The 27,990-nt window shown below is 41.2% G+C and overlaps 1 protein-coding gene and 1 long non-coding RNA gene across 4 annotated transcripts in view; one reads left to right on the top strand and one right to left on the bottom strand.

The window, feature by feature from the left end:
• Positions 1–23,127, top strand: part of LOC139185304 (uncharacterized) — an 83,412-nt gene extending 60,285 nt beyond the window's left edge. The window contains exon 3 of the long non-coding RNA XR_011568923.1: positions 92–23,127. This is a non-coding gene — a long non-coding RNA (uncharacterized lncRNA). The remainder of the gene's footprint in view (positions 1–91) is intronic.
• Positions 13,759–26,611, bottom strand: MAPK1IP1L (mitogen-activated protein kinase 1 interacting protein 1 like). Of its 3 annotated transcripts, none has more exons than XM_070797633.1 (5): positions 26,473–26,611; positions 25,639–25,853; positions 20,435–20,456; positions 19,058–19,750; positions 13,759–18,098 (listed from the first exon to the last, which is right to left on the bottom strand). In XM_070797633.1, the coding sequence occupies exons 3-5, from the start codon at positions 20,450–20,452 to the stop codon at positions 18,087–18,089; spliced, it is 723 nt and encodes a 240-aa protein (XP_070653734.1). In that variant the 5' UTR covers positions 20,453–20,456; positions 25,639–25,853; positions 26,473–26,611; the 3' UTR covers positions 13,759–18,086. The 3 variants fall into 3 exon arrangements, with proteins under 3 accessions (XP_070653734.1, XP_070653733.1, XP_019824515.1); XM_070797632.1 differs by lacking the exon at positions 25,639–25,853 and adding an exon at positions 21,814–21,874; XM_019968956.2 differs by lacking the exon at positions 25,639–25,853 and having other exon boundaries at positions 26,473–26,604.
• Positions 26,612–27,990: the final 1,379 nt, after the last annotated feature.

Raw genomic sequence — 27,990 nt, 5'->3', positions numbered from 1 at the left:
CTTCTGTCACTTTCATTGCTGTATATTTGACATTTTTGGAACTAGAGTAAATGGTATGATTTTTTTTTTTTTTTTTTTTGCCATGCTGCAGGAGAAGGAAATGGCAACCTGCTCCAGTGTTCTTGCCTGGAGAATCCCAGGGACGGGGGAGCCTGGTGGGCTGCCCTCTATGCGGTCACACAGAGTCGGACACGACTGAGGCGACTTAGCAGCAGCAGCCGCAGCAGCAGGATCTTAATTCCCTGACCAGGGACTGAATTCAGGCATATGGCAACGAAGGTGCTGGGTCCTAGCACTGGACTGCCAGAAAAGTTCCAAAATGGTATGTTTTTTATTTCAATTTTCAATTGTTTGCTAATATAATGAAATTCAGTTGATTTTTTATATATTGAACTTGTATCCAGCAGTCATGCTAACTCAATTATTACTTTAGAAGCTCTTTTTGTAGACTCCATAGGATTTTCTTCATTGACAACCATGTCCCCTGAATAGACAGTTTTACTACTTCCTTTTCAATCTGATTGTGTTTTGTTTCTTTTTCTTGCCTTATTATACTGGCTTGAACTAGAACAGTGTTAAATAGAAGTGGTGAAAGCAGACATCCTTCCCTTATTCCTGATTTTAGAGGGAAAACCTTCAGTCTCTTATCATTTAGTATGATGTTATCTGTACATGCCCTAAAACAGATTGAGGGAGTTCCCTTCTATTCCTAGTCTACTAGGAGGTTTTTTTTTTTTCCCCTTTTAACCAAGAATCGATGTTGGATTTTGCCAGGTGATTTTCTGCATCTATGGATACAATTTAGACTTTTTCTTTTATAGTCCTTAATATGGTGAATTATATAGATTGATATATATAAATAATAGCTTTACTAAGATATAATTCATAGAGCATAAAGTTAACCCTTTTAGAAGGTATAATTCTGTGGATTTTACTGTATTTAGAGTTGTGCATCCATTACCACAATCAAAATTCCATAACATTTTCATTCCCCCAAAGAGAAACTCTGTACCTACTAGGAGTCACCCTGATTTTCCCCACTATCCTCAGGCCCTGGCAATCACCTATCTACTTCTATGGTTTTGCTAATTCTGGACATTTCGTATAAATGGAATCATACTCAATATGGTCTTTTGTGACTGGCTTCTTTGATTTGGCATGTTTTCAAGGTTTATCTATGTTATAGCATATGTCAATATTTCATTCCTTTTTAGGTCTGAATATTTTATGGTATGCATATACCATATTTTATTTATCTATTTATCAGTTGATGAATCTGGATTGTTTCCACATTTTGGCTATCATGGCTATGAACATTTGTGTACAAGTGTTTGTGTTAACATGTTTTCATTTTTCTTGAGTATATACCCAAGGAGTAGGATTACTGGATCATATAGTGACTCCGGTTTAACCTTTGAAGAAATTGCCAGGCTGTTTTCCAAAGTGGCGGTACCATAATGGAAAGGTTTTATTGTTGTTGTTTTTATATTTCTGGGTTGCTGGGTCTTTGCTGTGTGCGGGCTTTCTCTAGTTGCTGTGGGCGGTGTGGGCGCGGCTACTCTCCAGTTGTGGTGCGCAAGGCTTCTCATTGCAGTAGCCTCTGTTGTTTAGCACAGGCTCTAGGTGCATGGGCTTCAGTAGTTGGGACACCATGGGTCTGGTTGCCCCTCGGCATGTGGGATCCTCCCAGACCAGGGATCAAACCTATGTCCCCTGCATTGGCAGGTGGATTCTTAACCACTGGACCACCAGGGAAATCCCACAATGAGAAGGTTTTACATTACAACTTCAATTTCCTTAAAAGATAGTACTATTTAGATTATTATTTCTTCTTGAGTGAGGATTGATAGTTTATGTTTTCCAAGGAATTTGTCACTTTCATCTAAGTTGTTGAGTTTATTGGCACATGGAAGTGAAAATTGCTTAGTCGTGTATGACTCTTTGTGACCCCAGACTCTGCAGTCCATGGAATTCTCCAGGCTAGAATACTGGAGTGGGTAGCCTTTCCCTTCTCCAGGGGATCTTCCCAACCCAGGGATCGAACCCAGGTCTCCTGCATTGTGAGTGGATTCTTTACCAGCTGAGCCACAAGGGCAGCCCAAGAACACTGGAGTGCGTAGCCCATCCCTTCGCCAGTGGATCTTCCCGACCCCGGAATCGAACCAGGGTCTCCTGCATTGCAGGCAGATTCTTTACCAACTGAGCTATGAGGGAAGCCCTTATTGGCATAAAGTTGTTAATATTTCCTTATTCTTCTTTTAGAAACTGCAGAATGTATGGAAATGTCATCTCTCATTCTGATAATTTGTATTTCCTTTTTTTCCTTATTCTGGTAATTTGATACTGGTAATTTGTATTTCCTTTTTTCCCCCCTGATCAGCCTGAAAGTGTTAGTCACTCAGTCATGTCTGACTTTTTGCGATTTCATGGACTGTAGCTCTCCAGGCTCCACTGTCCACGGGATTCTCTAGGCAACAATACTGGAGTGGGTTGCCATTCCCTTCTCCAGGGACTGTGTAGATCACAATAAACTGTGGAAAATTCTGAAAGAGATGGGAATACCAGACCACCTGATCTGCCTCTTGAGAAATTTGTATGCAGGTCAGGAAGCAACAGTTAGAACTGGACATGGAACAACAGACTGGTGCCAAATAGGAAAAGGAGTACATCAAGGCTGTATATTGTCACCCTGTTTATTTAACTTATATGCAGAGTACATCATGAGAAACGCTGGACTGGGAGAAACACAAGTTGGAATCAAGATTGCCAGGAGAAATATAAATAACCTCAGATATGCAGATGACACCCCCTTATGGCAGAAAGTGAAGAGGAACTCAAAAGCCTCTTGATGAAAGTGAAAGTGGAGAGTGAAAAAGTTGGCTTAAAGCTCAACATTCAGAAAACGAAGATCATGGCATCCGGTCCCACCACTTCATGGGAAATAGATGGGGAAACAGTGGAAACAGTGTCAGACTTTATTTTTGGGGGCTCCAAAATCACTGCAGATGGTGACTGCAGCCATGAAATTCAAAGACGCTTACTCCTTGGAAGGAATGTTATGACCAACCTAGATAGCATATTGAAAAGCAGAGACATTACTTTGCCAACAAAGGTCCGTCTAGTCAAGGCTATGGTTTTTCCTGTTGTCATGTATGGATGTGAGAGTTGGACTGTGAAGAAGGCTGAGCGCCGAAGAATTGATGCTTTTGAACTGTGGTGTTGGAGAAGACTCTTGAGAGTCCCTTGGACTGCAAGGAGATCCAACCAGTCCATTCTGAAGGAGATCAGCCCTGGGATTCTTTGGAAGGAATGATGCTAAAGCTGAAACTCCAGTACTTTGGCCACCTCATGTGAAGAGTTGACTCATTGGAAAAGACCCTGATGCTGGGAGGGATTGGGGGCAGGAGGAGAAGGGGACGCCAGAGGATGAGATGGCTGGATGGCATCACTGACTCCATGGACGTGAGTCTGGGTGAACTCCGGGAGTTGGTGATGGACAGGGAGTCCTGGCGTGCTGCGATACATGGAGTCGCAAAGAGTCGGACACGACTGCGCGACTGATCTGATCTGATCTGATCTCCAGGGGATCTTCCCAACCCAGGGATCAAACCTGGGTCTTCTGCATCACAGGTAAATTCTTTATTGTCTGAGTCACCAAGGAAGCCCCAATCTAGCCTAGGTTTATCAATGTCATTGATTAGATCAGCTAATTTTAAAAAATCTGTGTGTGTGTCACTCTGTTATGTGGAAAATTATCTTCATCTAATAACAGCCTCTAAATACACTACTAGACAAGCTGTCCCAGAATTCATGGAATATAAAAGATCACACACCAAAATGAAATGTTTGGATTACAAAGTTTATTAAATAGTCAATGTAAAGCATAATATGAGAAATGGGTTAGAAAGAAATCTGTGGCAAGATAGGAAAATTGGGGTTGCCCCCAAGTGAGCTGACCAAATTATGCAATCAAGGATTTCTCTAATTTCTCCTTTGGAATAAACCCAGGGATGGACAGCCCATTCCCCAATCAGCACAGTGCTGACAATGATTCTTCCACTAGATGGCTTATCAAGTGTGGCAAAGTCAGGCACTTTGAAGTATATTAAGATTATAAAAAGAAGACTGCCTCTTACACCAGGCTGGGAAAATATTAGTTTAATGGGACCTCAGAAAACCCAGACCTCTATGAAAAGGCTCTCCCTGATATGGTTACCCTAAAGACTTGAAACTGAGTTTATTGGAGTCTCTGCATTTGTCAGTGGGAACACGGCTGACTTAATCTAGTAGACAAACCCGGGGGGAAGGGAGTAGAGCCAATCACAAGCCTTCCACACTGTGTGTGTGCTCCGTTTCACATCCTCTACCACATGGCGCTTCTCTCATAGCTCAGCTGGTAAAGAATCCACCTGCAATGCAGGAGACCCTGCTTCAATTCCTGGGTTGGGAAGATCCCCTGGAGAAGGGAAAGGCTACCCACTCCAGTATTCTGGCCTGGAGAATTCCACGGACTCTATAGCCCATGGGGTTGCAAAGAGTTGGACATGACTGAGCAACTTTCACCATCCACATGGAGGCAAGTACCCCCACTGCTGGCCCTCCCTCCTGCACACAAGGGTTGCCTACTTGGCCCTCTTATATTGTCTTCCTGTTACCCTTCTCCCAATTTGTCTCCTGCCAAAGTCCTACTCATCCTTCAGATGGCAGTTCAAATGTCGTTTCCTCTGGCAAGCTTTACTTGACTCCTACATATTAAGTGATACTTTCCTCCCCATCATTTATCACAAGTGTGAAAGTGAAAGTTGCTCAGTTGTGCCTGACCCTTTGTGAACCCGTGGACTAAAGAGTCCATGGAATTCTCCAGGCCAGAATAGTGGGGTGGGTAGCCTTTCCCTTTTCCAGGGGGTATTCCCAACCCAGGGATAGAACCCAGGTCTCCCACATTGCAGGTGGATTCTTTACCAGCTGAGCCACAAGGGAAGCCCCTATCACAAGTGTAATTAAATTATTTAGTAGTTGTCTCTTCCACTAACTTGTGAGCTATGTGAGAGCAGAAACTGACTAGTTAGTTCATTATTAAATTACTAACATTTGGCAGAGTCAGTGGTTAATAAAAATAACAGTTGAATGAAAAACTCTTGGTGCTGATATATTTTTGCTCATTTAAGTTAGGGCTGTTCTGTCTGCCTTCGTCTTTTCAATTCCCTTTATCCAAGGCTCAGATCCTCTCACACACATTCCAAAAAATGACCCTCTTATCTATTCCCTGATCCAAGTAGTAACTGGCATCACTGTATATGGGCTAACATCTCTCATGTAATTTGGAGCAAAGGAACCTTGGAAAAGCAGGGCTCTCTGTTTAAAAATGAGGTGTTCAGAGTTCCGAGTGGCCCGAGGCTCTGGAATGAATAGGTCTTGTGTACTCCCAAAGCCCAGCAAGAAGGAATGGTGTAGCTGTGGGCAGCCATGAAGTGAGTTGTGTTCCTAGGTATGCTGCTGCTGTCACTGGGAGTAATGCTGGGAAAGCTGTTCCAGGGTGGGGCTGGCTGTTCTCTGCAATGTTGGGAACACAGGCTCCTCAGTGGTAGAATAGCTACACTCGACCTGTTTCAGTCACTTCCTCTCAGAGTACTTGCCTGCCTCTCATCCCACCAGAAACTCACTCATACACTCCTTAGCCCACCCCAAAGTCAGCTGCTTTGAAACTGAGTAAAGACGGTAAAGAATCTGCCTACAATGCAGGAGACTGGGGTTCAATCCCTGGGTGGGGAAGATCCCCTGGAGAATGAAATAGCAACTCACGCCAGTATTCTTGCCTGGGAATCCCATGGACAGAGAAGCCTGGCGGGTACAGTTCGTGGGATTTCAAAGAGTCGGACACAACTGAGCAACGACCACGTTTACATGGGTGTGATTAGGAAACTGTGGCTGGAGCAAAGGAGCTGGAGGTAAGGACTGTCTCCCTCTTGTATTCTTTCTCTTTTTTCTGCATTGGATCTTCACTGTGGTGTGTAGGCTTTCTCTTGTTGTAGAGCATGGGCTCAGTCAGGTTGCAGGATGTCGGCCTCTCCAGTTGCCTTGAGCTGGGTTATTGCCCCGTGGCACATGGGATCTAATTCCCCACCAGGGATTGAACCTGCATCCCCTGCATTGGAAGGCACATTCTTAACTACCAGGGAATGTCCCAGGCCTTTTCCTGAAGTGCCAGATGCCTTGAATGGAGACCTGCATCACAGAGGGGAAAGAATGCAGCCAGGGGCACTCACAGAGCCGAATTTTACCCTGGGACTCAATGGGATAATGCAATTCAAGCCCTTCGGAGACTGTAGTGCTCAAAACATGGTAGCTATTTAACTATTAGGTGCTCCCTGGGTCTTCTCAGAGTCACCTGCGCCTCCTGCATCTGGACCATCACACTGGATGAAAACAGCCTGTTTACTTTTCTCTTTCCTCTGCTAGACTGTAACATGTAGAAAAAGTGCCTTCCAGGTTCCATGATCCGTTCATATTTGTTGAGTGCCTATGACATCAAGCAGTAAGTTCTTTACCTGGATTACTTCATTTAATTCTTAAAACCCTGTGGAGGTAGGAATTATTGTTATCATCCAATGTGATATATCTTGTTCTAGTCACTAAATTGTGTCCAACAGTTTTGCAACCCTGTGGGCTGTAGCCCGCCAGGCTCCTCTAGACAGTGTATTAAAAAGGAGAGACATTACTTTGCTGACAAAGGTCTGGCTGGTCAAAGCTATGGTTTTTCCAGTAGTCATGTATGGATATGAGAATTGGGCTATAAAGAAATCTTGAGTGCTGAATAATTGATGCTTTTGAACTGTGGTGCTGGAGAAGACTCTAGAGAGTCCCTTGGACTGCAAGGAGAGCAAACTAGTCAATCCTAAAGGAAATCAGTCCTGGTGTTCATTGGAAGGACTGATTCTGAAGCTGAAACTCCAATACCTTGGCCATCTGATGCGAAGAACTGACTCCTTGGAAAAGACCCTGATGCTGGGAAAGATTGAGGGCAGGAGGAGAAGGGGACAACAGGGGATGAGATGCTTGCATGGCATCACCAACTCGATGGACATGAGTTTGAGTAAGCTCTGAAGTTGGTGATGGACAAGCCTGGCATGCTGCAGTCCAGGCAGTTGCAAAGAGTCAGACATGACTGAACAACTGAACTGAACTAAACTAAGGCTCCTCTGTCCATGGCATTTCCCGGGTAAGAATACTGGAGTGGGTTGCCATTTCCTTCCTTAGGGGATCTTCCTGACCCAAGAATTGAACTTGGATCTCCTGCATCTCCAGCACTGGCAGGCAAATTCTTTACCACTGAGCCACCAGTAAGTGGTATATATGACTGGTCAGGTTCCAGAACCTGTGCTCTTTACGCAGTGCGAATACCACCTCATCCTCACTCTAAGTATGTTTTCCTCACTTTTCTCCATTTATCCCACCACCACCATGGAACATATCCTCCCAATCATCTCCTCCTGTGTGTGGGGACTGTCTTTAGGATTCTCTTTGTACTAACCTAACCCAATGCCTTGTATAATCGGATGCTTTACAATCACTTCTCCACTTGCCTCACGCTGGGTTTAGGTACCTGTTATGCTTTCACTAGACTGAGTGGACCACCGGACACTCTATGCTTTTGTGGGGTTTTTTGGCCACACTACAGCATATAGGATCTTAGTTCCTTGACCAGGGATCAAACCTCTGCCCTCTGCAGTGGAAAAGTAGCGACCTAACCACTGGACCACCAGGGAATTCCTGTGCTTTTGTGTTCTAATGACAACCATCTGTTTCCTAAAGCAACTGAGATTTTGTTATTAGGAAAAAATAAAACATTGACACTAGGTATGACCGTATGCTACTGATACATATCTGAATTCTGGCCCTTCTACCTTTCTCAGAGAGTCTGTGTGAAACTGGGGTTTCCTTTCAGTATTACGTGCTCAGGCTCCATATGCTTTAGCATATAAATTGTACATCCCAAAGAGTATTACATATCTTTGGTGCCAAATAAAATAGAATGAATACTCATGTATAGCCGTCACCCCTATCAATAGAACAGTATCAGACTCTATCAAGTCCTTCATGTACACATCTCAATTGCCTCTCCTTCCAACCCTCCCCCTGGTAAACGCTAATATGCTTTTCATTAAACAGAGTATGAGTTGCTTGAGAGCAATAATTTTCTAACCAATAAGTCAGATGTGACCCCCACATACTTTGTGATGAAAGGTACTAGCAGCAAACGGATATTCAAACTTGAAGTATTTTGAGGTTTCACTTTCTATTCAAACATTTCATCAGATGTTTTCGTGAGCTGTTTCCAGTTCTAACTTCACCACCACTGCGGCATAATAATGCACCAAGCACAGATGTGTCAACTAAATTGTGGTCAATGTGAAAAATTTATTTTTGCCACAGCGGGGGACATGTGCTTTTATGACAATGCTGTCAGAATGCTAAGCTAGGAAGATGCTGCAGGTGGTGAAGATCAGTATTCAAACCGCTCGTGTACCAGTACACCACCACCAAGGAGAAATGGTTTCCTCAACTCCAAGAACTTTGCCATGTAACCATGTGAGAAGACTTGAGAACTTGGTTGTGGCAGCAGACATTCTACTAACAGCTTGATGAAGACTAGTGTGGTAACACCTGAAGCCCTAAATCCTTACAGGAGAGCCACCAGTTTTGGTAGTCAGTGTGCCTCAAATAGCAAAAAATGGAAAACTATTACTCCTGCCAACTGTTACTATTACTTCAGATATTTCTGAAGTGGTTTAACACATTTTCATCATCTTGCCACTAATGTACCCTATGATAATTTCACTGTTCCCTCCCCTCCACTATCATTGTGAATTAGAAACACTCATATCAGCCCAGGACTGGAGATGAAATGCAATTCTGCCAGAGGTTTGCTGATGTTTGTATGCAGCAGCTAAAGAGCCCCTGAAATTGGACATAGTTTTCAGCATCACTCAGTTTGTGACAGGATTAAGTTAGGAAAGAACTTGGAGCTTTAAGGGAAATTGCTTCCAGAACGGGGTGGGGAAAAAAGACATCTGAGGCTATGAGGCAGAAACCTTTGGACAGATGCCCAGAAAAGTAGGAAGCCTATTCCCATCTCTCCTCAATATCTAGCATCTCTATTTAAAAAAGGCACAGCTTCCTGGTCTAGGATCAGAATGTGCTCTTTTTGTTGGGAATTTTTTGAAGGCAATTGTGGCTGCAATTGAGATATTGTTCTTTACTTTAATAAGATACAGTGTAAGTGGCACTCTAGATAATATATGTGAAGGAAAGGTCAATTCTATGCTGAAACATGTTTTTTTTAGGATGATTTTTTAATCTCAGGAAACAAACATGGAAAATCTCCATTTGCATTCCAGTAGTCAAGATAACCAAATAATTTATCCTTAAATCCAGACCCTTTTGAGAATGCAAGGAGTGTGCTATTAATAATTACACCTGGGCAACATACACCAGAGTTGTCTCAGGCAAACTGGCACGTATGACCACTTATAATGCATCCTTTGTGTTTAATAAACATACCATCACACTGTGTACATTTTAGCCTTCCTTCAAGTGTGACTGATTCTGATTTTACCAAGGTCTTTTAATTTCCCTGACTTCCCTGGTGGCTCAGACTGTAAAGTGTCTGCCTACAATGCAGGAGACCTGGGTTCAATCCCTGGGTAGGAAAGATCCCCTCAAGAAGGAAATGGCAACCCACTCCAACATTCTTGCCTCAAAAATCCCATGGATGGAGGAACCTAGTAGGCAATAGTCCATGGGGTCTCAGAGTCGGACACAACTGAGCAACTTTTATTTTTTCTTAGTTGCATGTGAGACCTAATTCCCTGACCAGGGATCGAACCCAGGCCCCCTGCATGGGAGCGGTCTTAGCCATTGAACCACCAGAGAAGTCCTGACAATCTGATTTTTTTAAAAAAAGCATTTATACAGATACTGTATATTATTAGATGTGTAATCTTTTAGTTATGTTAATACACTAAATAGAATCATTTGGCTAGAGGTAAGAATGTTCCATTTTTCCCTCTTGGTACTTTGGGTACTTTGAGCATTATCATCTGTTTTACAGATAAGGTAAATCAGCACAGGAGGCTAGTCAATTGCACCAAATCACACTGCCAGGCTGAGCTCAAGGCTAAAAGCTCTGTGCATGAATCCCCAGCAATTGTGCTGCTCACTGAATCATGAACAGCTGCACTCTAGAATTTGATCAGATTTCTATTACAGACTCACCAGAGGTGGAGACTTATTACCACCTTTCAGATGAAAAGTTTTGTGAGGTTTGTAAACAGGCTTTTCTTAGTTCAGGTCAATTGTCTTCATTCCCCTTCTATTAACAGGCCAAGATCCAGTCCTGATCGTTAGTCCTGTAGTTTGGTCTTTTTTTGTAAAGATTTCTTTGGGCATTCAAGAAGGGATCCAGGTATTCATTAAGTTTAGCACTTGGGATTTTTCTGTGTTGCAGTAACTAAGCAACAGTTAAGCTGTTTTAACTTAGCATGTCCTGTATTGGCAAGTTTAAAAAAGAACCGTCAGGCCATACTTGGCAGAACCTCCCTCGGACTCTCCCACCCGCTGTACAGTTCCTGTACATCTTGGCTGCTCATCTACTACTAACAGAGACCTCTTTTGTCTCAGCCACTCTGACAGCCTTGTCCAAGCCTTTGCCGCTTGGGGGCAGCTGGATAACCAGTGTCTTCAATAATCGGTAGGGCTGACACTAGTGATTCGATCATCCAAAACCTTTTGTTAACAATTCTCACATCCGTATTTAACCTACTTTAAAATGCTACACCTCTGAGGATTATGTTTATGAAAATACAACTCAGTAAGTTAGCCGTTTAAGAACTGTGCTTATTTACCAAACTGCAAGGATATATATACATTTCAAACACTAGCTTTTTAAAGTATCTGATGAAACGCATTCAATGACATAAACTGTGTGAAAGGTATGAGAGTGAAAGTTAGTCACCCAGTTGTGTCTGACTCTTTGCAACCCATGGACTATAGCCTTCCTGGCTTCTCTGGCCATGGAATCCTCCAGACAAGAATAGTGGATTGGGTTGCCATTTCCTTCTCCAGGGTTCTCCTTCTCCTTCTGCCATTTCCTTGACCTGGGGATCAAACCCAGGTCTCCTGCATTGCAGGCAGATTCTTTACCAACTGAGCCGCTAGGGAAGCCTATGTGAAAGGTTTGCTATGTAACACTCAATGTTATATGGATTTGACTTCCTAGGTATACAATTTTGGAAGCAGTGCTACAGCACTAAGCCAACCATGGCAGACACATGTAAGATGGAGAAGCTGTTCTTAGGAAAGCTGCATTTTGAAGCAAAGCAGAGCAGAGTAGGGAGAAGGCAATGGCACCCCACTCCAGTACTCTTGCCTGGAAAATCCCACGGACGGAGGAGCCTCGTAGGCTGCAGTCCGTGGGGTCGCTAGGAGTCGGACACAACTTGAGAGACTTCACTTTCACGCATTGGAGAAGGCAATGGCAACCCACTCCAGTGTTCTTGCCTGGAGAATCCCAGGGACGGGTGAGCCTGGTGGGCTGCCGTCTCTGGGGTCGCACAGAGTCGGACACGACTGAAGCGACTTAGCAGCAGCAGCAGCAGAGCAGTAAAACTGCTATTGGTTACACCTGATTGTACTCAGTTCCATAACATACCAAGTTAGGCGATCTTTACCTCTTAGCTGTAGTTTCATTATCTATAAAATCGAAACTAAAAACTGACCTTTAGGTTTGTTGTAACTTTAAATTCCAGGTGTTAAGAATTCAGTGGTCCAAAGTATATAAAATGTACATTAGAGCTATCATTATCAGCTCCCAGGAAATGAAACTGGATAAGTAGGACAATACATGAAGCTTAGTTTGGCCTCTTTATCTAAAAAGTTAACCAGTTGAGTGTCTTCCTAACTCCCCACAGCTTTGGAATCTACTCAGTGGTGTCTTAAGGGGACAAGAACAGGTCACGATGTCCACTGAAAAAGGCAGAGGTCTAGACTGATAATCAAGGAACTGCATATATAAAGGTATCTGGTACTGGGTATGAGCAAGGTATAATCTAGTGGACACTCTTAAGTCTTGATGCCATTCTCATGTAATTAGACCTTGGGGTTTACTTAACCTCTTTTAAAGATATTCTTACTCCTAAAAAAGGCTTTTTATCTGTCTTACAAAGCAAAAGCTTTTCTTGTGTGACACTAACACTTTAAGCATAGCTTAGAAATCTAGATGGAGATTCTACTGTAATCTGATCCCAGGTAATCTCAACTAGGAGATGTGGTCATCTAAAATAGCTTTAAAAATTTAAAAGTAGCCAAACTTTCTGTTCCTTCAAACACCTTATCTGTGTTATGAACCAAATTGTGCCCCCTTATTCCCCCTAATCCATGCTTAAGTCATAAGCTGCAATGTAATGGTTTATAGAGATGGGACCTTTACTTAAAGTGGGATTAGTATCCATTTAAGAGACAACTGAGAGCTTTCTTCTCTATGTGGGAGCAAACAGTGAGGAGCTGCCAGCCAGGAAGAGGCTCCCATCGAGTAACCGAATTAGCGGGCATCTTGATCACAGACTTCCTAATCTCCAGAACCCTAAGAATTTCTCGTTTGAGCCATCCAGTCTATGATCCTTTGTTACAGCAGCCCAAACTGACCTATAGTGGAATTGTGGAGCTGCTTTAGGGAAAGCAGAGAGGAACTAAGCTGAACCTGCTTTGTGTCTTCATTCCTGGAATCCCAGAGAATTAACACAAAAACCTGCCCCCATGAGAATAATCTTCAGATGCTGTAGGAACAAACTCCAGGAGGAGGACCAAATTCTCTTCCGGTATTAGAATTCTATTGCACTGCCTTGTCTAAAGTGTGCTTATATTAATAGTTAGGATTCTACTTTACTTTAGAGATCTGTTGCAAAGGGACTAGTGCTAACTTTTAACATGGTGATTAAAAAAAAGAAACTGCGTGTGTCAGATATCCAGGCAAGAACGTGTTTGCCAAAGGAATTTCATTTCATGATGGGAAAACCTCCCAGCCCTGCTCCAGAGTGGTCTTATATTTCACTACCTATTTCACAGCTCCACTTTAAGTGGGTCCTTTTAGGAGATATGAGTTAAGACATCAAATGCAAATTTAAAAAAAAATTTCTTTTTGGTCCAAAGCAAAAAGCAGAAATCCTTTTCAAAAATAGAATATACCACAAATTATTTCACTCATTTATAGCCCCACTCATACTCGGTTTCAAGAAATGCTAGCAAATCCTCTGTGGACAGAGAACAGCAACTATATGCCAAGTTGAACAATGTGACCCTTACTGCAGGCACAGCAGTATCTTTTGTAGAGGAAAGGAGGGGTGTGTGGCAGCAGGGGCAGATAGGGAAGGCTCCCTGATTTCATGTGCACAGATAACCTGGTTACAAAGAATAGGCCAGCTTTAAAGGGAGGAGAGGAGATCCTCATGAGGGACACTGCGTTGCTGAAAGATGGGTTTGTGGAGGAGGCATTGTTCCCACGGAGCCTTCGTGAATGCAGGTCACATTGGGGGTTGGGGGGCAGGTGTCCCCTCAGGCTATTTTTCTTCTTTATGACAACAAATTTGTAGTTAATTAGGTTCTGGACTTTTTCTGGGAAGCCCAGAATTGGGCCTAAAGATTAAAATAAGTGAAAAAACTGCGAAACCATGAAAATACATTAAAAAAAAAAGTTTTCAGGTATAATACACAAAAGCAAACAAGTTTATCTTAAAAAATATCAAGTATCACATCCATAGACTATCCCTAATTATAATTACGTCTTAAAGCAACATTTGTCTTTGTTTACAAATACAGCAGCAGGTGATAAAACCTAACATCTCCAACGGATTGCTTACAGTTTATAATACAAACAAATGTATATGTGGCAAATCACATTTTAGGCAGTTTAACTTAAAATGCATAGACAATTACATACATTAAATTTGTCATTATTAAATCAGTGAAAAAAATTACAATATCAAGGAAAAAATACAAAACCTTTATAGAGCACACATAAGAAGTCAAGTTTACTTAATGGCAACAAATCAGGATCTGCTTATCAGTGGCAGGCAGTGAAAGTGCCTTTATCCAGGGGAAAACTGAAGAGGCAAAACATCCCGTTACTTTGTGTGCTTGAATAGTTGCATCAACAAACACTACAGTCTTGAAAAGCATTTTCTTACTTAAAAAAAAAAAAAAAAAAAAAAAGGTATTCCATACTTTGTTCTTTAAATGCCCAAAGCCTAGTCCAAAACTTCCACCAGCAGGAATGCTAAAATGCTTATCCAGGGAGCTAATACTGGGTGTACTCATCGAACCTGTAATGCCTGCCTCTACCTAGGCTAGCCTCTGGAGGGCATCCTCTTCATCTCCGTATCTCTGGCATCTGACAAAAGCACCTGGATTATGGACATTGAAGTGTCTGCTGAATGAATGCGGTCTTCAGAGGCTTTCTATTGCCAGAAGCTTGCATGGCCATTTCTTTAATACCAATTATTTTATTGGCAATTTTTTACCTGGCAGAATTCTGAAATTAAAAAGAACAGTGCCTGTCCTCAACACTAAATATTGCTCTATTAAGATAAAATTATAGTCTTCCCTGAAAGCCACCCACCACTTTCTATGCATAGTACAGTGGATCAGTGTGATCCATCTGAATTAAGCCTTATGCTTTTCAAAAACTTGAACACTTGAAGGTCTGTGCTTAGGTTTAATTTCCAAGGTTTATAAACCAGGCATTTTACAAATCTAGCACTAGATTATTCAGGGTGAGAAAGGAAGACACTGGCACGAATCTCTTAGAAGTGTAGGCAACTGACTGATTTGCAAGCTAGGCACAGGATTTTAACTGAAACTTGAGTAGAGCTATGTTGATATACACGAAGTTCCAAAAGCTGTACATCTGAGTACAATAGGTAGCACTAATAACTGTGAGGTAAAAATACCAGGGGCAAAACCGACCTGTTTCCTAGAAAATATTCCAATATCCCATTGTAGCGGTGTGATAGACCACCCCCTTTCTACTCTGCCCCTTTATTATTCTCTGTCCATGGAATTCTCCAGGCAGGAATAATGGAATGGGTAGCCATTCCCTTTTCCAGGGGATCTTCCTGACCCAGGGATCGAATCTGTCCATTACTGTCTGAGCCACCCTTATTATTCTCTACTGAAAACAGTAAGCAGTAAAACTAACAAAGGAAGGAGGCCCTTTAGTAATTAAAAAATGCACTTATTCCTGAATAATCAATATATTATTTTACAGAAAACAGGGCTATGCAGTCAGAGCTGTAAACAGCCATCTTCAAAAGCATTAAGCAGAGTCTAGTAAGACAAGCCAAGGCATTGTAAGCACTTCTTTAAGGAGCCTTGATTTTTGAGGACTCTGTGTATGAGTGAGGACCCAAGGTCTGATTTTGAATTTCTGTCACCTTTAGGCTCAACAATTTCAAAACCTAAGATCCTAACTCCAGACATACTATTCCTCAACACATCTCAACTATCTCCATCAAATTTATCTTAAAATTTCTGCTCTGAAAGTCCAAATGCCAGTATATTTACTGCATACTCCCTTAAGGCCAGACATACTTTCTAACAAGCAGCCTGTTCCACAAACCAATCTTGGCCTAGCATAGTTTGTTTTAAAAGCAACGTTCCCTAGTAAAGACAAAAAACCTTCTTAGATGCTTTCTTCCATGTCACCCTTGAAACAACTTCTGCTTTTCTTAACTCCACCCTGAACCTAAAAATACCTGCTGGCCCAGAATACCCTTAAGAATTGAGATGTCCCTCCCCCAAGTGGAGAAATTCTATTTCCTTCAATTCTGATTCATTAAAAAAATTTCCCCAAGTATCAGTTGGAAAACCCTTGAAAAGCCAGTTTTAAAATGGCAGTACCATCTACGGCATGCTGGGCAGTGTGGGTCGCAGCAGTTAATGTAAGGGGTAGTAGTTCCAAATCTTGTATTCATGGCCCTTCAAATCCTTTAGCATAAGATTTTCTCTCATAATAATAAAGAGATTCCACGATTAGATTCCCAAACTTGCTACCTCTTCTTCTTGTAGTCAAACATTATCCTCTCTAGTGTTAAATATTTTATCTAAAGCCAGAGCTGTCAACTTATCCCAAGGTAGGACAACGAAAATAACCAAAAGGAGAGAGATCTTTGTTGCCATCTCACTTTTCCTATCATCCTTCCAAAATTAGCTAATATTATGATATTCACTGATAATTTAAGCTATGATACCTTCTAAGGCTACTGCCTTACAAATTGAAGGCTAGAACAGATTTCAAGAGTACTGTAGATAGCTGCCACTTGTCCCTGCAAAGAAGTGAAAGAAAAAGACTGTGCCACTATGAAAAAGCGAACATTCCCCAGTCTGAAAATACCTAAACAAATTAGTTTCAATTCTGAAAGCTTGACTCTATCATTTACTTAAGGGAGGCCTAAATACTGTTGGTTACTCTAGAAAGTTGACAATCTTGCTTTCTTAAAAGGAGGTAGCTAACAAACCATTAAACTGGCAGCATTTGGCATTCTTGACATTTTAACTATGAGAGAGATAAAACCACCAAATATTTTCTTTCTAAGCAAAAGTAAGAGCTCCTGCATAAATCTCTCATATATTGGTCAAGAAAGTCACAAATACATTTTAGTAACCTAATGGATACATTCAAAATTTCAAAATGTTATTGACAAGTAACACGGTCAGTTCTATCCCAAATCTAAAAATATGATTTAAAGATAAGGTGCCAAAAAGCTATTTTGAAGGTTACAAACAACACTTATTTTTAAGTAACACAGTCACACTACTTTAAACTCAATTGTAGAGATCTATACTTTATGATTATGCTCAGTGTTAGAGCTAGAGAATAATTTTTGGGTGGCACTCATTCTTCTACCTATTTACCAGTCTTACTGTCAACAAATACAGAACTGAACTGTTAACCATAAGCACTTTACAAACAGATCCAGGAAAACTATGCGAGACACAATGACATAGCTTAACCAGACTCTGAAAGACATTAACATATTTCGATCACACTTCTACAAAGAGCAGTCATGTCTGTATGACTGAGGTTCTCTAAACTAACTTCTGTGTTTGTGATAGAGCCCTAGAGTAGGCCAGTTTTCAGTATCAGGGAGCAAGGGGACTACAGGAAGGGCCCCATAGAAGAGTGTTTTGTGGGAATGCAAATTACTTATTACTATGAAGTAGTTCCCAGGGTCTCCTCCAATTTGAGGTTCCAGACAAAGGAGAGAATTATTTCCTCCTTGAGCTCTTCCCAAAGCAATATAGACAGTTCAATCTATTCTAAAACAATACAAAGAGATCACCAATTCTCTAAGAATATAATTTACATTTACACGTCGGCCTGCATTAAAAAGAAACAAGTTTCCACAAAGGGCATATTTTAGAGCTGTATGACCCATCTGGCTAAAAATAAAACATATCAGTGGAACTAAAAACGAAGGAAAAGTTTTTACTAAAAGCTCAAGGATAAAAATGAACTCAACATCTGACAGTAATCACCAACAGTTTTAAAATGTATATCCAAAATATAACCTCAGAAGGACCAGGTTTATTTATCCTGTAGAAAGAACAGCTCAAGATGTTGAGAAGCATCATTTGTTTAAATTATGACAATGTGATTGTTTTCAAAGTGTGTTTATTTAGGGGAAAAAGTGATTATATAAGTGTTTAGTTTCATAATTTAAACAAATTGAAAAGTTTGTTTTAAACAAATTGTAGCAAAGAGCTATTCAATATACGTAATTACTTTAACTTTCCATAAAAACCAAATAAAAATCACATTTGAATGATTTCCATTTCCATTTTTATCTGATTGTATCCATCAGATGTACTATACATCCAAGCACAAGAGGCAGACATCTTCTGAGAGGTGCAAGAGTTGTTCTTTCATGAATGCCCTCTAAGAATAGGGAAACAGCAATTTTTAGATATGCATTCATGTGCATATATCTATGTACTTCAAAAAGCAAAGCGTCATCTCTTCATCCATTGTTAACTTAATGGTAAGACTGCAACAGAAAAAAGAAAAAGTAAACTTCTAGATTTTGTAAACGGAGTTTATTAACTCCTTGCTGTGACTTAAACTTATTGCTTAATAAATCCAAACAGCAAATCATCACTTATTCTGGCATACACTTTACTAAAATATTTAAAACCATATATATATATATGGCAAAAAGTTATACTAATTAAAAGTTTCAGGGACACTTTATTAAGATTAATCGGTTGTGATTAATTTGGTTGGAGATCTAATTAGTCCTTTTAAGAATAAACAGATTTTGTTTTCCCCTATGGAGAATGGGACTTGGCTCAATTCATAGGGGAACAAGGTGCTTTTCTACTTGGTCATATGCCCAAGACAGGGTCCTCAACTAAGATGTCAACCCTACTCCAGCTTGGCTGACAGCAGAGCACACAGCATTACATATAACTGGCGATGCAGCAGAGTGGTATAACCTTGAGCTCAGTACTGTGAAGGATCTAACATAACCCTGGCTGAGAAACACGACAGCTGCATGAAAGATGGGCAACGTTACACATTCATGGCTCTGGATTCTCTAAAAATCTACCTCTATATCTAGCCAGACTGGGAGAGATGACTTTCATTGAACTTTGTGCTTTGGTTTGATGCTATTAAAACAGTACTGAGAGAAGTTAAAAAAAAAAAAGTCCAATGAAACACATCTCTCAGTTTACTTCAAGGATGCTGTTGAGGATACCACTTATTACATTACAAATGATTTGAGGGATATCTGAGGAATTTCTGTATTTTTAATGCCAGGAATACCTATGCTTTCATGCTTTTAAATGCTTTATCTAAATTTGTCTGAAGCTTGAAATTGACTTATTTTATATAACACCCCTTAAAAAAAGGTTTAATAGCTTTCTAATTGTCCATCCAAAACTGGAGACAGTTTTTCAGCTCATGGGACTATTACTGCATGTTAATAACAAATTAAACACTCACATGGGGGCCACCAGGCATCGGTGGAGCACCAGAAGGTCCTGAAGGCACTTGAAAAGGATTATTGGGAGTGGGATAGAGTCCTGGTGTGGGATATGATCCTGCAGGGGCAGGATATGGCGCTGGTGGTCCCCAGGCTCCTGGTGGCACGGTGCCCCAAGGAACAGGTGGGGCCGCCCCTGGTGCCTGGGGAGGAGGAGGAGCGGGGTATGGCCCTGGAGATGGATATGGCATATTGGGGGTGGGATACTGCCCTCCCATTCCTGGTGCCCAGGGTCCCGAAGACATGGATCCCCATGGACCTAAAGGACCAGCTGCAGCTGGATCTGTGGGTGCACCATATGGTCTTGGAAGCTCAGGAAAGGGCATATTTGGTGTAGGATATGGCCCAGTGGGGCCAGGGCCTGGATAAGGACCCCCAGGTGGGGGGCATGAGGGTCCAGAAGGAGGAAAGGGAGCCGGGGGTCCTGGAGGCGGTCCGGTGGGAGGCACGGAGGGGTACATCCCTGTTGGCGTTGGTCCAAAAGGCACGGGGGAGGGTGTTGCACTTGGCGGGAGTCCAGATGGCACAGCAGGTGGAGCACTTGGGTTATTCCAGGGGTTGGAACCTGGCCAGCCTTGAGGAGGTTGGCCGGGTTTTGTATTGCTCACAGCAGAGGTTTTGGCAGGGGAGTTTTCAGGTAGCGCATCTGCCAACTGGAATACAAAACAAGCATGTCTTATTGATCGTATTCAGGGACAAGCAATGCCATACATGATTATCAACCCATGAAGGATGGTAAGCTATAAGGTCAGGAATTCTTCAAAAGCCAAGCTGTTCCATTTATAAACCACCTCATTTAATACAAAATTTAGGAGTTTCCTTGAATATCAGCTTTACAATGCAAATTCCTCAGAGAAGGTCAAGTTTTCTAAATACAACTGATCAACACAGTGTGAACTGAATCCTGGCTTTTCCTCAAACGAGTGACATAACCTCTCTGAGCCTTGGTTTCCTCATTTTCAAAACAACAGTTTAGGGTTAACCTGAGGCCTAAATGAGATAACTCACTCCATGCACTTAACACAGTGCCTGGTATATAATTATCAATAAATGTTGGCTATAATTAACACTATCAGGTTAAAAGAAAACAGAAGCCTTTAAAAAATTATACTTAAAGATTCATAAAGAAATAAATACTACAGAATGCATTTTCGAATATTATAGCTAAATAAAGACAAATCATCCATCAAAATCACATGCTAAAAAAAAAAAAAAAAAAAAATGAAGAATCACAAAAAGCATTTCTTTTAAATTGGAAGACTTAGGGCCCACAGTTAGGACCATGTCTTTTTTTCTAAGAGCTGAAAAACTTATGAAGAATAAATGCATCAACTTACCGAAAATTCATCAGACATTTTCCTAAAAACAAAACCAAAACAAAACAAAAAAAGAAGGAATATTTCAAAACCAGTTTTATACGTCATTTTCAATGACAGGTTAAAGATTGGCATCTTGTTTTAACTTACATCTGATTATTAATTAAGTGGAAAGTAGAGCATTATTTAAATTTAATACCCCATTTAGACTTCTTTTTCTGTAAATATGCTTGGACCACTTTCCTCAATTTTTATAACTCCAGTATAATTAACTTTCAATGAAATGCCCAGATTAGTGCTCAGGTCAACAAGCTCTGACAGCTGTATTTGCCCCTGTAACCATCCAAAATACACAACATTTCCCTTACTCCATAAAATTTACTCATGCTATTTCCCAATTAATTCCTAAAAAAGCAATCACTTTCTTAGTTTTCACTTGTTCCTTGATTTCATATAATCAGAATACTACAGTATGTACTTTTTTTGCATTTGATCATTTTACTAATAGTACATCTTTTTTTTTAATGCTTTTTAAGACATTAAGGGTATTAGATGACACAAAAAAATTCATCTACGCTTTCTAATAGTATTTATATAGTTTAACTTGTTTAAAAATCTTCTGTTTTTCTTTCAAACAATAATTACTGAGTAATCTGTCTTTTCTTAACTGACCCAACAAGCCACCTTTAACACATTCTACAGCTGCTATTGATAACAAACACTGAAAAATCTATCTACCATGCTAAGTGCTTCAGGTGCATAATCTCACAAATAGATGCAGATTCTATTACCACTCCCAGTTTACAGCTGAGAAAAGGAAGCTTAGCAAGTTCACTTGTTTCAAGTCACAGAGCTAGTGACAAACACTGAGATTCAAACCCAGGTATAGATTGATTCCAAAACCACCAGGCCACAGAGCCTCCAGCATTTCCCAAAGGTCCTGTGAACATTATTCTACTGATCCACAGTATAACATTCCATCTTATTAGGGCAGCTTTATACTTTTAAACAAATTTTATGACCTACTATTACTATTTTTTCAGGTTTTCCTGACTATTGTCATGCTTATTTTTTCTAAGTCACTTTGTGAAACAAACAAAAAATCCCAACAGCACAATGAGAAAACATAATTAAATTTACAGATGTAGGGGACATTTGATAATATTTAAAATATAAAAATATTATCATTTGAGAAACAAGGTATATCATCCTGGTTCCCATCACTGTCATTTATTATCACTCAATAGTTTTTAAAAATCAAGACTCCTATACATTTTTTGTGAGTTAGATTTCTAAATGGTAAACTTTTTTTCATGGTTGTAAATTGGGTCTTCCATTATGTTTTCTAATTGGTTGGTTGTTCATATACGGGAAAAGCCTTTTAAATTTTAGTGAATTACTTTTGTAAGCAGTGACATTACTGAATTATTTCTGAAAGTCTCTCAGTTGATTCTCTGGAATCTGCAGATAAAGAATTATGCCATTAGCGAAAAATAATTTTACCATCTCTTTGCAATGTTTATACCCTTTTTCTCTTTTGCATAAGCTAGAATTTAAACAATAAAATGTTAAATAAGATAGTGTGAACACAGTAGTCTTCCCAACTCTCCTGGTAATGCTTATAATGTTTAAATATGATTCTCATTTTTAGTTTTGAGATTTTAAAAAATTACAGTAAGGAAAGCTTCTATTTATGCCTATTTTTGCTAGATTTGGTCCCTTTTTTTTTTTGCTAGCTTAAAAAAAACACCACTGAATTTCTTCAGATTTTTTGGGCATCTAATGATTTGATCTCACAGTTTTTCTCTCTGCCCCACCAATACACAATATTGAGCCATTTACAGAGTTTTAGTTCGTGTGGTATGGTTATTATGCGGAATGATAAAGAAAATGAACAGGAAGCCTGCAGTCACAGCAGCTATAACCTTGTTCTTAAATTCATAAGATTAAAAAACACATCATGAATGTATAGCAAATATATTTATCCATTTATTTCCATGTTAAGGTTTTATACTAAAAAGTAACATCACACAATAGTAGATTCTTAGGACAAACACATGAAAAAAAGTTTATCAATGCACAAGTTTCAAGCCTACCTAAGACTAACATTCTTTTCACACAGGGTGAGCCATTTCGAAACAGAAAGTGGTTCTGTATCAAAGTTCACATTAATTCTGGAGCAAAAAACCTAATTAAGCAACCCATTCAATTTCACCTGGTCTTACATTTCAGGTTTTTACAATTACTCATTTCCTTCTTAGTTTTTGAAAAACTGTGGTTAATTAATCATAGCATGACATTAAAATCTAACTCTGGCTTTCAAAAGTTTAAATTCAACATCAAATCCTGGAAGACAGAGGAAATAATAAAGCCTTGACCAAAGGGATTAGAAATAGAGGTCACTTCCTGTTTTACAGCATTGCACTGTAAAGCAACTTGTTTTCCATGCCCAAACAGTATTCATATTAATTGGAAACATTCCAATTTACTATTTGGGGAATACTTTCACCATAAAATGGTTAAAAAAATAGAGCTGGACATCAGTACTCCAATCTAGAATACAATCCAATAGAATGGACATCGAGTATACTTGCAAAAAAAAAACAACCAACAAACCACTGGATTGCCAGGAAACCCCCCCAAACCCTAGATTTTCCAGAGGGGGAAAAAAAAAAAAACAACCCTCCAAAACACATGGATTATGCTAATTAAAATGAGTCCAATGTGATCTTGAACTACAAAAAAAAAGTTTATAATCAAGGAAGACTTTTTCATTTTGGAAAAATCTAAAGCTGTCACTTCCAAAAGTTCCCATTAACTCTTTATGGCAATACACATCATGTGTAAAATTTTTTTTTTAATTTTTCATTGTATTTCTGAAGAGCAATTTTAAAACAGAGGAGTACATAATTTCTTTCAACTAGCATTAGAAACATAAAACATTTCTGTAACACATATGGCCTTTAGAATAAAGATAGTAATTCAATCATGGGGGAGTTTTAAAAAGTTGAACCCCATAAATTACTGGTATTGGACAAGGAATATTTCAAAGGGCCATCAAACTGTAGGAGTCAAAAACAGTATGGGACTACACAGTTAGGAAACCCGGACACCAAATTTTTTGTCTCAATCTTTTGACAAAGACAGTGTTTAGCCAGAGACCATTTTTCTCATCAACAAAACAGTTACAATTCCTGACTACTTCACAGATAAGTAAAATATCTAAAAATCTACAGTTATAAACAAGATATTTATTAAGAGTCACTAAGTGAAATCACAGAGAAGGTAATGGCACCCCACTCCAGTGTTCTTGCCTGGAGAATCCCAGGGACGGGGGAGCCTGGTAGGCTGCCCTCTATGGGGTCGCACAGAGTAGGGCACAACTGAAGCGACTTAGCAGCAGTACCAGCAGCAAGCGAAATCAGGATTTTTGCATTGACTTGTTTAGTATGGGGAGAGGATACTGGTAATACATTGTACCGAAAATATAAATTTTGAATGAACATTTTTATGTGATAGTTTCTAGTATTGGCATTTATTAGATAACACTGTTTTACATTTGGACAACTCAAGAAATTGGGATCTGCATGTTTTTGAACATTTTAAATTACTTAAAAAAATATGTAATTAAAAAAAATAACTTTTCAACAAGCTCCTGTCAGTCCTGTTTTCTACACTCATACTTTTTGGAACCTAAGTGCCTGGTACTGCACTGGGCCTTGGGGAAATGAATAGTCTTACATGGAATAAACACTTAACAGCAGTTCACAGTCTGGTGGAGAACTACCATTTAAACAGTAGGCTACCTGGGGCAAGTGCAGGGCACTATGGGAACACCTTGAAGAGCTCCTAAAGGTATCAAAGGAGGAATCCTGAGGAGTCCTGTCTTTGCAGTGTGGGAGAACAAAAAGACCTGGGGTAGGTCCTAGGGAAAGGAGCAGTTTCTGCAAAAGCTGGGGCGGGGGCGGGCAAGAGATCTGGGGGATGTATAAGCAGTTCAGACTGGCTGCAATGAAGAAAGGGGAGGAATACGAAAGCTTCACCCAGAGAGTCTCTAGACCAAAGTTTGACCATCTCAGAGACAGCACACCTCAATCTGTTACTTCAACTATAATAATGGGCCCTTAAGGTCAGAACTAAATGGGACTGGTAAATCAAGTGCCTAGAAAATAAACATACCACCTTCTCTTCCTCGGTGTACGGGCATACTGTATATAGTTAAAACAGTGCAAGCCTGGGGAGGGGGGTCGGAGGGAAGTTCAAGGAGGGGACATATGTGTATACCTATGGCTAGTACAGGCTGATGTACGGCAAAAACCAACTCAATATTGTAAAGCAATTATCCTTCAGTTAAAAAAGCATTAAAAAATAAAGGCGTGCACACTGTAAGTATTTCAAACCAGGTAATGCTGCAGTTCACTGGTGGGCTCTGGACAAGCCAAGCTGTGCAAACCCCAGAGGTGAAAGTTGACAGTAGGAGCCACCTCACAGATTTGCTGTGAGACTTACACAATAAATCTCCTGGTCACTGTCTGGCAGGTAGCAAAAACTCAATAGATGTCAGCTTTTACAAATTGCTATGATAGGTTCGTAAACTTTTACCTGCAGTTCTCAATTCAGAAACCTCTAGAAATGAAAGTGTTCGCAAGTTTGACATAAAACTTACTTGGTGGACTTCCCTGGTGGCTCAGACGGTAAAGCGTCTGTTTACAAAGTGGGAGAGCTGGGTTCGATCCCTGGGTCGGGAAGATCCCCTGGAGAAGGAAATGGCAACCCACTCCAGTACTATTGCCTGGAAAATCCTGGACAGAGGAGCCTGGTAGGCTACAGTCCATGGGGTCGCAAAGAGTCGGACACGACTGAGCGACTTTTCATCGCTGCACAAATATTAATGCTGGATTGGGGACGCTGCCCCGACTCCGCTGGTGTGATCTCTCGTCTTTGCACCTTATCGGCTTTCTAAAATCTAAAGATAAAATTTTTAAGATTTCTGAATTCCAAAACACACTGGTCCCAAGGATTTCAGTTAAGGGGCTGTCTCTGGGACTCTGTTCCTCGTGGAGAGAGGAAAAGGGACATTCCAGTACACACAACTCAAGTTTCTGAAACAAACTAGCTTTGAATAGAAAGTTCAGAGACACCAGTATTGAGAAAAATGTCTATTTCTCCTGCCCAAAGAACACTATTCCCGAACAAAGAACTTCTGAAAGATTTCTGAAGGGTACCTTCGTCTTTAATGGAGGGTTCTTTTTCAAAACAAACTCACAGCCATCAAGTGTACGAGCGTGTATTTCTTCAGTAACAACCCTATAAAAATTTTTTTCTTCTTCTGTCAGATGAGTATGCTTCCATGCTTCAACATTACAATCCCCATTTATTAGAAGCACTACTCTTGATTTTCAGAAGAAAACGGTCCAAAGCCACCAGGCGCTCCTAAATCCTAAAATAAGGGAGCATTACAGAACTCAACACTTCTCAGTTTGTCATGGATATTAATCTAAGTATCTGCTAGGAACTCCTCTAGAAAATGACGACCAAAAAAAAAATAAAATGATGAGCAAAACCTCATATTGCGAATAATCTTAAACTAGCACCAAAGACTCCTACAAGACTCTTTCAGCCTTCCTCTCCCTTTCATTAGCAATTAATGAGTGGGGGAGGGAGTCGGGGCCAAGGGGCGCAAGGCGGGCAGCCCTTCGGAGCTCAGCGAACAAAAGGAGTCCGGGATTAACCGGAGCGAACCGGCCTCCGAGCGGGTCGCGCCCGCCCGGGAAAGGGTGGGGGAGGGGCCAGGCCCGCTCCCCGCCCCGCCCCCCGAGCCAGGCCTGACGTCACCCGCCGAGAAATCCATCGGTACGACGTCACCCGCCCCCGACGCCTTCTCCTTGGGGGGCTAGCGGGCGGACTGCCCACAGCCGAGAAGAAAACCACGGGGAGACGCTCTTAGCCCCCGCCCCACCAAAGAGGCATCTGAGGCACCTCTGTTACTGTCCCCGCGTCCCGCTTGGGCGGGCTCCCTCGCTCTCCTCCATGACCCCCTAGCGCCGAGGCAGCCTCACCCGGCAAGATCCGAACTCGCAGCAAGATCTAGAAGCGGCGATGGGTCCGAGAGAACTGGGTGCTTAAGAACCGAGCGTAGCCCGACCGACGGCAGCGGAGACGGAGACGGAGGCGGCAGCAGCACCAGCAGCGCGCGGCTCCTCCTGGCGCCGGAACAGGAAGCGCCGTGCTCGGAACGCGCTGCCCCCACCCGGCTCCGCCTCCCCACTGGTCGGCGGAGCCCGGCCGCGCGCGCCCTCCTCAGGGCCCCGGTGGCACTGCGGCCAGCCCGTCCACGACTGCTCGGCTGTTTTTCTCTCAGTGGGGGGAAGGAAAGCTCCCTGGTTTCCCGGAGTTCTGAGCAGTTTAGAGGAAACGCCAGTGGCGGGTTGCGTTCTGGCAGCCTGGCGGAAATTGTCTCCTGGAGAGGCTTGAAAGCAAGTTCTGGATTCCCTATACTTGGGGTATTTAGAGTTAGGCCTCGAAGCTGGCTAGGTGTGAATGCCTTCTAAACCGGGGCACGGATCCGTTGGCCAAAATTGTGGAGAGCTAAAGCAACAGTGGTCGCAAAGAGTCGGACACTACTGAGCGACTGAACTGAACTGAAAGCAACAGTGCAGAAAAGTGAAGACGTTTGCAAATGGCTTGACAAATTGATATTAACAAAAGGAATGGATATCTTTGCAGGTTTTTTCTAATCAATATTTTTTTCTCCCCGTAGTTCAGTTTTGAACCTTTACCTACCTACTCTGTGACAGACCTCAAAGGATTGACACATGACCGCAGCGGTCAGGGAATGTGCTAGCTAACAATGAAGATGTCATAATTACGTGTTGTGCAAAATATACATATATAACACGTACATATGTTTTAGTGTAAAAATTAAAACGTATGCAGTGTTCTTAGATTTTATTTTCACTTGCTGTTAGTGGATTGCTGGGTGGACGTTTTACTATTAGCTTCTTAAACGAAGACTTTTCTGGGTTTATTCCACAGCACACGTAATTCCCATACTGAAAAATGAGTGATAGAGAATCTTCAAATAATACCTAAGCCTGGGGAAAGGGAAAGAGGAGAGTGAAAAATTTGGCCTGAAGCTCAACGTTCAGAAAACTAAGATCATGGCATCTGGTCCCATCACTTCATGGCAAATAGATGGGGAAACAGTGGCAGATGTCTTTTTTTTTTTTGGCTCCAAAATCACTGTAGATGGTGACTGCAGCCATGAAATTAAAAGATGCTTACTCCTTGGAAGCAAAGTTATGACCAACCTAGACAGCATATTAAAAAGCAGAGACATTACTTTGCCAACAAAGGTCTGTCTAGTCAAGACTATGGTTTTTCCAGTAGTCATATATGGATGTGAGAGTTGGACTGTAAAGAAAGCTGAGCGCAGAATTGATGCTTTTGAACTGTGGTGTTGGAGAAGATTCTTGAGAGTCCCTTGGAGACTCAAGAGCAAGGAGATCAAACCAGTCAATTCTAAAGGAGATCAGTCCTGGGTGTTCACTGGAAGGACTGATGTTGAAGCTGAAACG

The sequence above is a fragment of the Bos indicus genome, chromosome 10 (genome assembly GCF_029378745.1).
Source record: "Bos indicus isolate NIAB-ARS_2022 breed Sahiwal x Tharparkar chromosome 10, NIAB-ARS_B.indTharparkar_mat_pri_1.0, whole genome shotgun sequence".
Lineage (NCBI taxonomy): Eukaryota > Metazoa > Chordata > Mammalia > Artiodactyla > Bovidae > Bos > Bos indicus.
This window is presented reverse-complemented; position numbering and strand designations above follow the sequence as displayed.